Source organism: Elephantulus edwardii, unplaced genomic scaffold (genome assembly GCF_000299155.1).
Source record: "Elephantulus edwardii isolate Elephantulus edwardi_28Jun2011 unplaced genomic scaffold, EleEdw1.0 scaffold00167, whole genome shotgun sequence".
NCBI classification, from domain to species: Eukaryota; Metazoa; Chordata; class Mammalia; order Macroscelidea; family Macroscelididae; genus Elephantulus; species Elephantulus edwardii.
The window spans coordinates 365,756-381,073 of NW_006399917.1; the positions used below are offsets into that span (position 1 = coordinate 365,756).

General features: G+C 36.7%; 1 protein-coding gene across 1 annotated transcript in view; it reads left to right on the forward strand.

Annotated features, from left to right (window-relative positions):
• The window catches only part of PDS5A (PDS5, regulator of cohesion maintenance, homolog A (S. cerevisiae)), a 145,819-nt gene that overhangs the window by 127,724 nt on the left and 2,777 nt on the right, over window positions 1–15,318 (forward strand). The window contains exons 23-30 of the mRNA XM_006895418.1: window positions 604–727; window positions 981–1,185; window positions 1,294–1,408; window positions 6,820–6,952; window positions 7,433–7,552; window positions 10,293–10,355; window positions 11,391–11,536; window positions 14,882–14,990. Of these exons, the coding sequence (XP_006895480.1) occupies window positions 604–727; window positions 981–1,185; window positions 1,294–1,408; window positions 6,820–6,952; window positions 7,433–7,552; window positions 10,293–10,355; window positions 11,391–11,536; window positions 14,882–14,990 (1,015 nt within the window). The remainder of the gene's footprint in view (window positions 1–603; window positions 728–980; window positions 1,186–1,293; window positions 1,409–6,819; window positions 6,953–7,432; window positions 7,553–10,292; window positions 10,356–11,390; window positions 11,537–14,881; window positions 14,991–15,318) is intronic.

A 15,318-nucleotide genomic window follows, 5' to 3' on the forward strand; every position in this document is an offset into this window, starting at 1 on the left:
ATTATCGTTTCATTTGTCTCTTAAATTCCTTTTGGAAACAAAGAAGTTAGCCCCAGTGAGCCCAACACTGATGTGGTAGTCTTAAATACTTGTTAACATTTCTCTTTGTTTTTGTTACTAGCCCTCATGATTTGATCAGCTGGAGCCTAGGGGTGGGGGTTGGGTGTGGGTGTACCTGTACATGTGTACACATATGCCTAAAAGCTGTAGAAAATAGACTTAAAGTGTTTATAAGTTACTTTTAATTATTACTATTAAATTTTCTTTGACTAATCTATATTTTTCTCTTAAATGAGAGGAGCAAAGCTCATGATGTGAATGGGCCATCCTAGTGGTATAGTTATGTTTCACTGTAGGGTAAGCAGAATTGTTTGGCTGTCGTGGAGGATCTCAGCTAGATCATAAATAGAAAATAAAGCAGGTACATCTATCAGAAAAATCAATAATTTGAGCTTGTAGACTCAAAGCAACTCTCTTGAGCTTGTACATAGTGTCATTTAAGCATAATTTGCCCTAAGAGCCTTACTCTCAAAAGGGGTCAAAGCATTTTTATGACTGATAATGGTTATAGGAGATGTTTATTTCTTTTTTGTTTGTTTATAGTAAATCTGATATGTCTCGCTTGCGATTAGCTGCTGGTAGTGCCATAATGAAGCTTGCTCAGGAACCTTGTTACCATGAAATTATTACCCCAGAACAGTTTCAGCTGTGTGCACTTGTTATTAATGTAAGTAGCAGTCTCATTTTTGTGATATACTTATCCTTAAGTGCTAAATACACTTAATAGTAAAAACAGATTGCTCTCATTACTTACTTTAACCAGATATTGCACAAATATTAAGATATTTGTTTAACCAATAAAATTTTTCAATAAACATATTTAACATGTCTACAAATTCTGTTACCTTTTAAAAAAAAACCCTGAGCTATATTTTTCCTACTTTTATCTAAGTTTTTATTACATTTTTGTGCTACTGTAGGATGAGTGCTACCAAGTAAGGCAGATATTTGCTCAGAAGCTCCATAAGGCACTCGTGAAGTTACTGCTCCCATTGGAGTATATGGCAATCTTTGCCTTGTGTGCCAAAGATCCTGTAAAAGAGAGGAGAGCGCATGCACGACAGTGTTTACTGAAAAATATTAGTATACGCAGAGAGTACATTAAGCAGAATCCCATGGCTACTGGTAAGTGCGGAAGTTCCCCATGTGTAAATGTGTCTTGCCAATCTGGAGTTTTAATATATGCTACCATTATTGTTCTTGTGTTGTTAAATGATAGTGTTTTCATTTTAGAGAAATTATTATCACTGTTGCCTGAATATGTAGTTCCATATATGATTCACCTGTTGGCCCATGATCCAGATTTCACAAGGTCCCAAGATGTTGATCAGCTTCGTGATATCAAAGAGTAAGTCATGTTTTTTTCAAGAATTTGGTAGATTATTTTTACTTTTCAAAAACATTAAATTATATCCTCTTTTGTTATTCCTGTTAAACATTTTTAAATTTTATTTATTGTGAGTTTTCACTCTAAAAGTTATTTTTGGTATTTTTTGTGTTTAATTATCTGGTGCAGTTTTTTTGTCTTGGTTTTTTGTTTGGATGTTTTTGTCTTGTTCTTTTCAGTGACCACTTAACTTGTAGGTTGGTTTGGTTATCTTTGAGTTTTACATAGTTTTTACTGTGTGTATTAAGAAGGGCTTCAATTTGTTCATTTTGATAATTTACAAAGTCATCTTAAAACTAAATCTTTAATCTCGAAAGAGAATGTGCATTTGTGGGCACACATACTACGAGCATTCTGTTGCAAGACTGTGAAAGGATACCTGGTAGAGCCTGCAGATGACGCACGGGAAGCTTTGTAAAGTCTTATTTGCTTTCATACTCCATTGTTACGCTTTTGTTTTATACTGAAGTGTTAGGATTTTTGTACATGGGACATTAAGCCTTAACATTAATCTTATTTAAGTTCCTGTCCCACATTTATCTCTGCTTTCTATAGTTATTAAAATTGTTGTCACTTACAAAATCTTAGAGATGAAAGGGACATCTTTCTCTGTACTAGCTCTAAATAATCCCTCTCCTGATATCTGGCTTCTATTCAGACATTCTCATGGGCTGTGAACACTTTAAATTCTGTTGTGTTGCTTCCAGCACATCCTTTCCATAACATTGCCTTAATGTTCCAGATGCTTAAAAATGGCATTATTTTTTATATTTTAAGAAGTTCTATAATAAGATTTCATAGGTTCTACTTCTATGTGTCTAAGAACTTGTCTAGGCTTCCTCGTTGCCTTATCTGTAAAACACAGGATCTAAAATAAATAATTCCAGGAATGCCTTCCAGTTCTTAATATTCACTATTTTATTTGCTTCAGAACAATTCTATGTTGGAATTTTTCAGAGTGTACTTTCATTTAATTAAAAAAGTGGTGGTTATATTTAGGTGGAAGACCAGGTTAATGTTAGGGGACCTATTATCTGTATTTAGATGATTAGACAGCAGTATAAAAGAAGAATTAGCCCTTGGAGAGGTAGCTGTAGTGTGGAAGTAATACTGAAGGACACCAAGTATTTCTTGTTCAAATCCACTGTCTTCTTTATTCTTTAGTTTTTCTTTTGTCAGATTGAGATAGTGGCCTGTGATTTTCCTTTCTTCTGCACAGCATGCAACACACTTGGGTATCCTTTACATAACTATTTAAAGTTACATCATTCCAAGTGTCAAACAGTTCTTCAAAAAGTCATTTCTGGATTTTGACAAATAATAATAATTCATTATTATGCAAATAGGCAGTATATTACAGCTTGAAATAGTGTCTTTAACAATATTTTCTTATACAAATGGAATATTTGGTATGAAAACTTAATACCTACCCACATACCCATTGCTTTTAACGTCTCTCTTCACACTCTTTCCATTTCATTAACAAGTTACGATAAAGTCCCTTCAGTGTGTCTAGTGCTATTCTTAGGGTGCAAGGTTGTACAGCTTAGGCATCTTATCTGGTCCCATAAAATTTACAATCTAATGATGAATGCAAAACCATGAAAAAAGTGTTTCCAGTCTAGTGTGATACTTGTGTTCTGCTACTGTGGCAACACCAATAACTGACATGTCCCACGTTTGAGAGCAAGTCAAATACTGAAAATAGAGAAAAGCTAGTAGAAAAGGGGTTCAAAAAGTATAAACTTGGAGCAACTTGTTAAGAAACACCTCAGTTTGCTGGGAAGAGACAGTGAAGGGTAAAAATGGGTCTAGAGGAGGGGGAATATCCAAGGAACTTAAAAAGAAAATGGTAAAATGTTGAAGAAAGGGAAAGTATGAAGAAGGAAGAAGTAGTGATTAACCAGAAAACATTTGTGTATTACTAGAGGAGGGGGAATATCCAAGGAACTTAAAAAGAAAATGGTAAAATGTTAAAGAAAAGGAAAGTATGAAGAAGGAAGAAGTAGTGATTAACCAGAAAACATTTGTGTATTATGTGTCAGGTATTCTACAATTGTGTCATCTTCAAAGTAATTTCTGGAAATAAGTACTGTTGTTTTCATTTTACAGTATATGGCCAAAGATAGAATCACATAGCTGATAATCACCCTAGGAATTTAGCAACATACAAGTAATATTGAAAGGGCAGCAGCCATGGAGTAATGGAGCAAAGTTTAACTGCCACAAACTTCTTGTTGTTGTTGTTGTTGTTGTTATGTGCCGTCAAGTCGCTTGCAACTCATAGCGACCCTATGTACAACAGCCCTAAACTCCGCTCTGTCCTGTGCCAATCACACTGTCTCTGATACTCCCATCCCAATTATCCCAGTCACTGAATCAATCCACCTCATAGAGGGCCTTCCTCTCCTGCGCTGTCCCTCCACCCTCCCAAGCATGATATCCCTCTCCAGGGACCGATCCCTCCTCACAACATGTCCAAAGTATGTTAGACGGAGCCTCAGAATCCTTGCCTCCAAGGAGCCACCCGGTTTAACCCTCTCCAGGACAAATCTGTTTGTTTTCCTAGCAGTCCATGGTATTCTCAATACTCTTCTCCAGCACCACAGCTCAAAGGCATCAATTCTCCTTCTATCCTCCCTGGTCATTGTCTAACTCTCTGATGCATAACAAGTGATTGTGAAGACCATAGCCTGTATCAGATGCACCTTAGTCTCCAGAGAGGCACCATTGCTCTTCAGCACTTTGGAGAGGTCCCTAACAGCAGACTTTCCCATGGCAATGCGCCTTTTAATTTTCTGGCTGCTGGTGCCAAGACTGTTGACTATGGAGCCAAGCAAACTAAAGCTGTGTACAATCTCAGTCTCTTCACCATCCATCCTGATGCTGCCAATTGGTCCAGTGGTGAGAATCTTTGTCTTCTTGACATTGAGCCTCAATCCATATTGGAGGCTGCAGTCCTTGACCCTCTGCAGCAGGTGTTTCAGGTCCTCTTCAGTTTCAGCAAGCAGGGTTGTGTCATCCGCATAACGCAGATTGTTGATAAATCATCCACCAATCTTGACCCCACATTTCTCCTCATAGAGCCCAGCCTCCATCCCTGGCGTACGCCCTTCCCAATTTTGAACCATGCAGTGTTCCCTTGCTCTGTTCTGACGACTGCCTCCTGGTCCAAGTATAAGTTTCGCATTAGAACAATCACGTGTTCTGGGATTCCCATTCTTCTCAGAGTCAGCCATAGTTTGTTATGATCTACACAGTCAAATGCCTTTGCATAGTCAATAAAACACAGACTACAAGTGAAAATAATACAGAGAAGTGTACATCATGTGCCTTTAGAGACATGGTGCAAATAGAGGGTCTTTAGAAAAGAGCCAGGAGATGTGACTATGGCTGTGGGTAAAGGAAAGAAGGCTGGTATGGATTGAGTAAGGTTCTAAAAGGAGGCGTGGATGAACTACTTTCAAGAGCAGTTAAATGTTGGTTTCTTTATTAACTAGAAAGTTAATAAAGTTAAGAGCAGAGATGGAAGGTGAACACAGTTGTTAAGAATATTTGAAGGAGAGTGGGATATTTAAATTTATTATTTCACAGGTGCATCAACTCTAAGGACTGGCAAAGTCTAGGAATGTCTGAGGCTACCTTAAGTGAAGGAATGAAGGTAAAATTTATCAAAAATAAAAAGAACAAAGAATCAGAAAGTAAGTTGTTAGGTAACCTGCCCAGAAAATTGGCCTGGATCTTAGCAATGGAGTTCAGGAAAGCTGTAACCAGAGGCTGATGAATTGAAGGAATGTAAAGGTGGTAGGTAGATGAGACATGACAAAATGATACAAAACTCACACAAGTGTAGGAAAAAGCATTTACTAGCCTGAGCATTGGAGAATATAGACGATGAATCTTACTTTCCAACACTTGGCAAACTTCAGTTTAAGAGAAATGCAAAAACTTCCTCAAAATTTGAGAATCCACAGATCTGATGTTCTCACCTTTTCCCAACGTGTTGTTGTTGTTGTTGTATGCCACTGAGCCAAGTACAGCGTATAGCAACCCTGTGAACAGTAAATAGATCTGAACTTTATCCTGTCCCCTTGCCTCCTTATCATCCTCCACACGTTTGAATCCATTGCTACAGACAGTATCAGTCCATCTCAATAAGGGTCTTCCTCTCCTTCATTTTGGTAATATTTATTACCCTGAGGGTCTTCTTTCCTTCATTTAGATAGTCTTTATGATACTTCATTTATGTTTGTTAAATATGAAACTAGACATACTGGGACCCCAGTCCCATCGTTTTCACCTCCCAACTTAACCTCTCCAAAAATACAATTCTCCATCTGTAAAATGGAGGTGAATTTAAGTGTTTTGAAAAAGTTACGAAGACTAAATGAAGAAAAAAATAAATGAAGTGTTTTAATGCTTGACACACAGATCGAAGCAAACTCCTGCTATTCGATTGACTAACTTAGTCACCCCATAGTGCAGAGTATTCATGGTTTTCAAGGTTATAAATACTTACGGAAGCACTTCGCTTTCTTCCTCTTATAAAGGGACTTGTTTGAACTGCTGGCCTTTTTGATTAGCACCAGTTTCTTTAACCAGTGCACCACTAGGATTCCATACTCATAAGATAATGATTAATTACTGTTCATTATTCTTTTCCAGCAATTGATTGTCCGGGATTCTTTCCACCACCTAGTAGTATCTAAATAGAAGTAGCATTATTTTAACTACCAACCTTTCACTTAAACAGTGAACATCCTAAAGCTCAGTTTTCCCATTAGCATAATCTTTTAAAAACTTTGCATGGAATATTAGCAAGAAGTTTCACATAATGGATAATCAAGTAGTTTCTTCTGTGTTGATTTCGCAAGGCAGTGGTTTGATTTTGTCACTAGCTGCCTAAGAATCATCCTGGAAACATTTATAAACCTTTGCCATTTCCAGGCTGTAGTCCCAGAGTTGTCAATTTATGTTTCTTATATGATTCTTGTATACATCCTGTTTGGTATCCACTTTAACTTAAAAATGCAAATGATCTCTTTCAAGGCTTTGTGAAAGTTCTGTGAGAATCCAATGATACGTAAAAAAAAAAAACCAGTAAAATTGATTTCTAGTGTGGCCAATTAGATAAATGCTTAGTATCTTTTAAGTCCCTCATGAAATTGTCAGAGCTGTCTTTTCATTTTTAGTATTTTGTCTTTAATTTTTCTTTTTATGGAATATTCTAAAAAGGATAATATTTGCCTGTTATAGTTTAGCCGTTTCCTGATGATGTGCTTCATTATTTGGTTTTATTAAGATATGGCAACAAGGTATTTATTCCATTAAGCAAAAGTACCTATAAATAGATGTATCCATTTACCACTTAGGTGCCTATGGTTCATGCTTGAAGTTTTAATGACAAAGAATGAAAACAATAGCCATGCCTTTATGAAAAAGATGGCAGAAAACATCAAGTTGACCAGAGATGCCCAATCTCCAGATGAATCCAAGACAAATGAAGTAAGATATGTGTTAGGCCAGCGGGTAGTAAGACATTACAGAAGATATATTCTAGCAGTCATCCCAGTACCTTTTGTGACCAGTAGGTGATAATTTAAATTGCAGAACATTAATTACTAATATTCAGAGATCTTAAGATTGAAACGTGTGCAGAGAAAAAAGATGAAAATGAATCCAATTTATAACTATTAGGAACTTTTAATAAGAGTTTTTGATAAGTGGATATTTCTGTAAGATTTTATTTTCATTTTTGTTTATTTTATCCTTTTTATGAAAACTTGATACTTATATCAAATTAAAATAGAGGGTAGGTAGTTTAGTTTACCAGGAAGCTGACTAACGAGAAGATATGCTAAACACAAATATTAAATAATCCAGGAATAAATTACTACATTTCATTCTTTGAAGTCGTATTTGAAGTTAGTACTTACAGTTATTTTATGCTACTAAAAATTATATTTAATCTTTTTTTCTCCCTAGAAACTTTATACAGTATGTGATGTGGCTCTATGTGTTATCAATAGTAAAAGTGCTTTGTGCAATGCAGATTCGCCAAAGGATCCAGTCCTCCCAATGAAATTTTTTACACAACCAGAAAAGGTAGAAGTTTTCCCTTGTTTTTCTACCACACATAACTGATGTTGATTTCAGTTTATATCAGCCCTCAAAACAAATACTGGATTGTCTTGATTATACTGTAAAAAATCCTCTGAGTTTATCATGGAACAGGAAATTGTCCTACAAAGCTCTGCATGACATTGTTCTTGTTTTGCAAAGTAAAAACTTCAGCTTTAGTGTTTCACAATAGACAAAAATCTGTTCCTGTTTTACCTTTGCAATTTTTTTAATATTTCTGTTATGTAAAAGGCATTTTCATATTTCTTAATTATTTTAATCTCCTTGCAATACTGCCAGTAATGTTGCAAATAAGACATACACACTAAATGTTTACTATACGGTAAAAAAATACAATTTTATATGAAATGTTAAGAGTTAATATAATTGGTCTTAACAATTGATAGACTTGGATTTCTAATCACCCACTTCATAACTTGAGGGTCTTAAGAAATGTTATCTCATCTAAGCCTTAGTTTTCTCTTCTGTAAAATATAATAATGGCACCTCTGTACAATTGCTATTTCTGTGTGTTCAAAATACATATATAAGAAAACATTTGTCATTTCAAAATTTTTAGTACAATTCCGTAACATTGGTTATGTTCACCATATCTAACCACTGTCCATGCCCAAATTATTCAGCCAGAATTAACAGAAGCTCAGTGCACTTAAACAGATTCTGTGCCCACCTTAGCTCGTGCTCCCTGCACCACCCCTGGCAGCCACTGAGAAGCTCTAGTGTCTTTACATTTGCCTGTTTCATACTGAGCAGCATAGTATTTATCCCTCTGTTCCCTGATTCACTTGGCATAATGTTTTCAAGATTCCTCCCTTGATTAGAAACTCTTTGTTCATTTTCATACCTTCAGATAGGCCGCATTTATGTAAAACCTCTTGGAGCATTCTAGGAAATGGAGCTGAGTAGGTGGTGTCGTTTGAAGCTGCTTTCCCAGAGGCAGCAGCTCTGTGCGAAAAGATGGGCAATCTCCCATCCAATGTACAGCCTCTAAAACGTAAAGTTTTTAATTGGTCAGTTGTGAATTGGTTCCAACTCAGTTGCATTTAGAAATTTTAACAAAAAATCTTAATCGGCTTATAAATACCGATTGAATCCTCTGTCTTTATTGTGCCACTGCTAAGAAGGTTTTTGAGGCCAGTCCTGCTTAGTCTCTGGAAGCCCTTCTAGAACCTGTGCCCCGTGACTGACTATCCTGGTGTTTGAATGCTGATGGCATAACTTCAGCCTCATAGCAACTTACCAGCCACCACAGTTACGGTAAACTGACAGAGAAGTACTGGGAGATAGGGAGACCTTCAACAAGATGGATTGACACAGTGGCTGCAGCGGTGGGCTTGGGTATGGCACAAATTGTGAAGATGATGCAGGATGGGGCAAGGGTTCCATCTGTTGATTATAAGGTTCCAGAAATGGTAATGGACACAGCAGCACCTAAAAACAGCATTTATTGTGCTTGACTTTTTTAGGAATAAAAAAGACTGCAGAGGTCTTTGCTCTCAAATGAAATCTAGTAGTCTTTGTAAATATGTCTAATTGGAATTCTAATTGTAAATTTACCATTTATCATTGTCATCATGAATGGACTAGAACCTACATAGACTATAATAGCAAACTTAACTATCAGTTCTCGCTACAGCTGTGCTCTGATGGTGTAGTCTATAGCAAGTTATGCTACTCACCCAAGGACAGCATCTTTACTGGTTCAAATCCACCAGCTGCTCTGGGGGATAAGGATTGACAGTCTCCTCCAGTGCAATTTAGAACCTTTGTAAACCCACTAAAGAGTCAGCAATGATTAGGTTCCAGCTCATCAGCAATAAGAGTAAATCATTATACCGAAACAATTCTGTGTGTGTGTGCGCACGCGTGCGCACAGGAGAGAGAGATCTGATACTTTTTTTTTTTTTGCCCAATAGATAATAAGTCATTTATGGTTCCAGTATGTAACTTTCCTTATTTTTTTCTTACTTATTACTTTTTATTTACTGTAAAGCAAAATACTGAAAAACCATGTTTTTTCATGAATAAAATAAGTGAACATTTTTATTCTAGTGAAGAAATTTCTAGTGGCACCATGTTGGCTTATTTGCTATTTTGCGGAGTATTTAATGGGATAAATTCCAGCTCTTAGGTTTTACATAGGTGTAGGTTTAAAGAAACTACCATTAGTCCTGCCATTCTGTTTGATTCATTTATTCATTCATTCATAGCATTTCAACCAGTATTGTAATAGACCAAAATTATATTTTGATGGATTCACTAACTCTTAAAAAAAATCTTTTTTAGTTAAGATGATGTTTTCGTTTTGTTTAGGCAGCAGTGTTCTTCATAGTGTGAAGTTCTCTCAGTGATTTAAAGTGCCTTGTATATGCATACAACTATACTGAGTATTTTGGGACTTACAAAAAGTAACATTTACAATACCGAGTAGATATGATAAGCAGACTCTAAGGAATAAGCTGGAAATCATTAGCACAAACCATATTTTTAAAATAGTATTCATTTAAGAAATTTAAGAATTTTTTTCTCTGACATTTTCCCTAGGCTTATGGTGTGGTTCATTAAATAACGTTTCGATGTTTTATTGAATGTTAAGTATATTAGTACAAATGAAATTGTTAATTTAAGGCACAATACTTGAAATCTTATTTAAGACAAGAAGAACTGGTACACTTTGATTAATTTTTATTTCCCCCCCCCATAGGACTTCTGTAATGACAAGAGTTATATTTCAGAAGAGACAAGAGTGCTTTTGTTAACAGGAAAGGTATTGATTGAGTAGTAGATAATTTTGGCATTTTCTTCCATATGTATATTACTTCTTCAATTCCTAGAAATAACCTGTTAATGTCTCCTTAAATGTATAGTTCCTGATTTTTTTAAAAAAAAATTTTTATTATTTTTGTGTGAGTGTACCGTCAAATCAGATCTGACTGGTACAGGAGGAGATTGTCCCTCCTTCCCCGGAATCTGGTGGATTCGAACAGTGCGCCTCTGCGATTGTAGTTGCAGCTCCTTACCACTAGGCCACGAGAGCTCCCCTACTTCCTGATTTTTTGAGATGATACTGTGTTGTGGCTCTAAATAGCTCTTTTTCTTGGGGTTTTTCTGTCAGAGCTATTCTTCAAAATTTTGCCCACATTTCTCATTAGTAATGACCTGCAAGGCATTTAAAATCCACCAAACAAGTTTTCCTGCCAAACAATATTGTACACTAGAATGCATAAGGGGAAGAGTAACACTACTGTGCTGCTGATGAGCAGTTAGCTCATTTACAGTCTGGGAAAGTTGTGTGATGATACAAAAAGAACAAAAGGAAAATTAAGCTGCTAAAGCATAAAAACTATTATTAATATATATTGAGTGGTTTGCTTATAAGCCATTTTATCATGTAGTTTACTGTTTTAGGAATACTTTTATTTTTAATAATAAGCTTTTTAAAAAAAGGTATTTTGAGCAATAAAGAATAATAAATAATTCCTAACCCTAGTTAGACACTTTGGGGAGCTCTGGTGACTTAGTGGTATTGGACTGCCAACCCAAAGGTTTGCAGTTTGATTCCACCAGCTGCTCCACAAGAGAAAGATGGGCCATCTTTTCACATGCAGTTCACTGCCTCTGAAACCCTGCTGGAGGCTCAGCTGTGGGTCAGTTCTGGCTCAGTAGTTCACAACAACAACAGTTAAAGAATTACTATTTCTAATAAATTTCTTTTCCAAGGTACAAACAGTATCTATTATATATTTCTATATTAGCCTTTTAGTAAAAAGTATAAAATAATGTGCATGTATATCATTTTCAGCCAAAACCTGCTGGGGTTCTGGGTGCTGTAAACAAGCCTTTATCAGCTACGGGAAGAAAACCTTATGTTAGAAGCACTGGAGCTGAGGTTGGAAGCAATATCAATGCAAACTCAGACCTGAACCCTTCAACTGGCAATCGATCAAGGTAACTTCTTTCTTCTTCAGTTACTTTTGTTGTTAGCATTCCCTTGGTTCATTTATTGTGTCACAAAACAGACCTCTTCTCTTGGGGGTATGTTGGTACAAGATAATACTAATAAATTTGAACATAATTGGTGAGGGAAGCTGAAGGTAAAAGATACCTTTCCTTTTTTTTTTTTTTTAATTTATTTTATTTTAATGAAAGTTTACAGACACTTTGGATTTCCATTAATTCATAGTTACACACTTTCCTCCCTGTCCACCCCACCCCCCAGTTTGCTTTTCTCTTTGAAAAGTAAAAAAAATTATTTCATTGTTACATATTCTCCCCAAGTCCACTCCACTATGCAGCTTTTATTATGGACACTTTTCATGACAGTAATACCTAATCGTATATTCCTTCTAAACAGTTCTCTCCCTCATCTGTTTCAAAGCCATATACTTTTATTTATCCCCTCTTAGCTCCCCCCGCAACTCCTATGTCAGTCCCAATTTACAACAGTGGCACTATGCAGTATTTGTCCCTTTGTGACTGAGATATTTCACTCAGCATAATGTTCTGCAGAGTCACCCATTTTGTATAATATTTCATGACTACTTGTTTTTCAAAGCAGCTTAGTTTGTGTGAATATACCAGAGCTTCTCTATCCATTTGTTTGTTGGTGGGCACTTGAGTTGATTCCAACTCTTCGCTATTGTGAACAAAGCAGCAATAAACATGAGTGAACATATCTGGTTGGGTGGCAGTTACGGTTTCTTTAGGGTAAATTCCAGTAGTGGAATTGCTGGGTCAAATGTTATTTCTATTTAAAACTTTTTGAGAAAGCACCACACTGCCTTCCACAGTGGTTGCACCATTTTACACTCCCACCAACAGTGAGTAAGGGTTCCAGTTTCTCCACAACCTCACCAGCATTTGTGCTTGCTGTTCTGTTAAATTTTGCTATTATTACTGGGGTGAGATGATGGCTCCTAGTTATTTTGAAAAGACATTTTGAAACAACATAGTATTCTGTTAGAAAAATTAAATGACAAAAATAAGAATTTGTATTATAGCTTTCTTTAAAATAGTCATTATAAAAACCGAACTGTTCTGTTAACATCTAATCCATTCCAATTCATAGCGCCCAGAGTGTTAGAATGGAAGTGTCTCCAAGGTTTTCCTGATGGTTTCTTTACAGAAGCAAATCACCTGTCCTATCTTTTGGTCAAAATTGCCAACAAGCTCCATCACAAACTGCTTGTGCTGCCATATGAGATATGCCAGTACTTGGGAAATCTGTGAAAACACAGTGCTTTTAAAGAAACAATAAATATGCTTTAAATTTTAGCCCCAGCTAGTTATTATGTAATGAGCTGATTAACATTGTTAGTTAATCCAGTAGGGTAAAAAGGGAAGCCACTGACTGGGAAAAAGTATTCGGTAATAACATATCAGATAAGGGACTTATATCCAGAATTTATGAAATACTTGAGCACCACAACAAGATAAAGGTAAATAATCCAATAGAAAAATGGGCACAGGATATGAACAGGCACTTCACCGAAGACGACATTCAGATGGCTAACAAGCACATGAAGAAATGCTCAAAATCCCTAGCCCTAAGAGAGATGCAAATTAAAACAACTATGAGATATCATTTCAACCCAGTCAAAATAGCAAAATTTAACAGAACAGCAAGCAACAAATGCTGGCGAGGTTGTGGAGAAACTGGAACCCTGATTCACTGTTGGTGGGAGTGTAAAATGGTGCAACCCCTGTGGAAAGCAGTATGGCGCTTTCTCAAAAAGTTGCAAATAGAGATACCATTTGACCCAGCAATTCCACTACTGGGAATATACCCTGAAGAGACCATAGCTGACAACCAAGCAGATATACGCACACCCATGTTTATTGCAGCTTTGTTCACAATAGCAAGGAGTTGGAAACAACCTAAGTGCCCATCAACAAACGAATGGCTAGAGGAGCTGTGGTATATTCGCACAATGGAATACTATGCTGCATTAAAAACCAAGGAACTCATGCAATATTATTCAAAATGGTTGACTCTGGAGAACATTGTGCTGAGTGAAATATCCCAGTCACAAAAGGACAAATATTACATGATGCCACTGTTGTAGAATGGGACTGTCCTTGGGGTTGGGGAGAGACTGAGTAAGATGGGTTCAATAATGTATACTGCACTGAAACAGAGGAGGGAGAAAACTGTTTAAAAGAGATATGTAACTAGGTATTTCTGTCATCACAGGAGTCTAGAGCGAGGGCTACATGGTGGAGGGGACCTGGGGGAGGGTTTGTAAAACAATGAAAGAATCTATTCTTTTACTTTTCCATAATTTTTGACTCATGTACTTATAACTTGTTAGTCAAATTTGTGTCTTCTAGGTTGCAACACCCCCATGATACATCTTCAAGGATATGAACATGTACGGCCAAGCACAATCAATAAGAGTGCATCTAAATTCCAAAATCAATCTCCATAATAGTCTATGTGTTTCCTACTGCCAAAGGGGCCCTTTAGAGTAGTGAGAGAAGATCTTCACCCTGAAACCCACAGCGTCCCTTTTCAGCAGGAAGTAGCTAAGAGAATACGCCATCCCCTTTTCCTTATGACTCAGGGTGAAGTCTCTCTCAGGGAGGAGTGATAGGGAATGGCAAAGGATACACTGACAAAGAAGATTAATCAGAACTGGCTTTGACAAGCACTATGGCATTTGGACAAGAACAAACTGGGAGGAGGGTAGAGAGAATAGTGCAACAATGAATGAATGGAAACCCAAAATCTCTCTAAATGTTTATGAAAATTAATAAAATATAATTATAGAAAAAAAAAACATTGTTAGTTAAGACATGTTTATTCTAACATGCCTGTCTGTCATTGGCTTAGCAACTTTGTCAGAATTTCCACCTGACTGGACTTTTCTCAGTGCTAAATGCAGAAGTTTTTAAAACAAACTCAGTACAACTAGTATTATTTTAAAACCATGGCTAGCAGTAGAAACCTAAAATATAAGATAAATTCATACGGAACAGTTGTAGTTTCCAGGGGTCATGGGGGGGGCTTCACTATCTATCTGCATTCCTCTCACACCCCCTCTTCCAGCTGCACCCTTGCAGAACATACCCAGTTGGTACTGTTTTTCTTTTTTCTGGTGGTTCTAGGGAAGATGAAGTGGAAATTAATAATACGATAGAGTAATAGCTGTAACCACAGAATATCCAAATCTTTGCTTCATTTGATAGATTTCTAAGCCAACCTGAACCTCCATTTCCTTATCTCTCTAGTGAAAAAAGTCAGTTTTCCACTCATGTGGTGAAATAAAGAAGTCGTTTCTGTTTCTTCAACAGGGAACAGAGTTCAGAGACAGCAGAAACTGGAGTTAGTGAAAATGAAGAGAACCCTGTGAAAATTATTTCGGTCATACCTGCAAAGAACATTGAACCAGTAAAGAATAAGGTGAATTTTCAGATTTAACAAGTGAATTTTTCTAATGAAGATTCATCTTGCAAATTTATGGTCAGGTTAAGGAGCCCACAGTGGTAAGATTGGTCTGTGTACCATGCGTTACACACATCACTGACCTGTCACCCTGTGATTCTGCTGACTTCATCCACAGTGATATTCTCAGCTCAGAAAATAGAGACACGTTTTTGTTCATGCCACCTCACCCCCACACTTTGTAAGTCTAGGACTTAAATGAACACTCTGGTTTCTCTTGTCTTCTAAAGTTACCCCTTTTGGGTGGAGTGGGAGAGAGTGGGAAGATGGAAGCCATTTGTGGAGG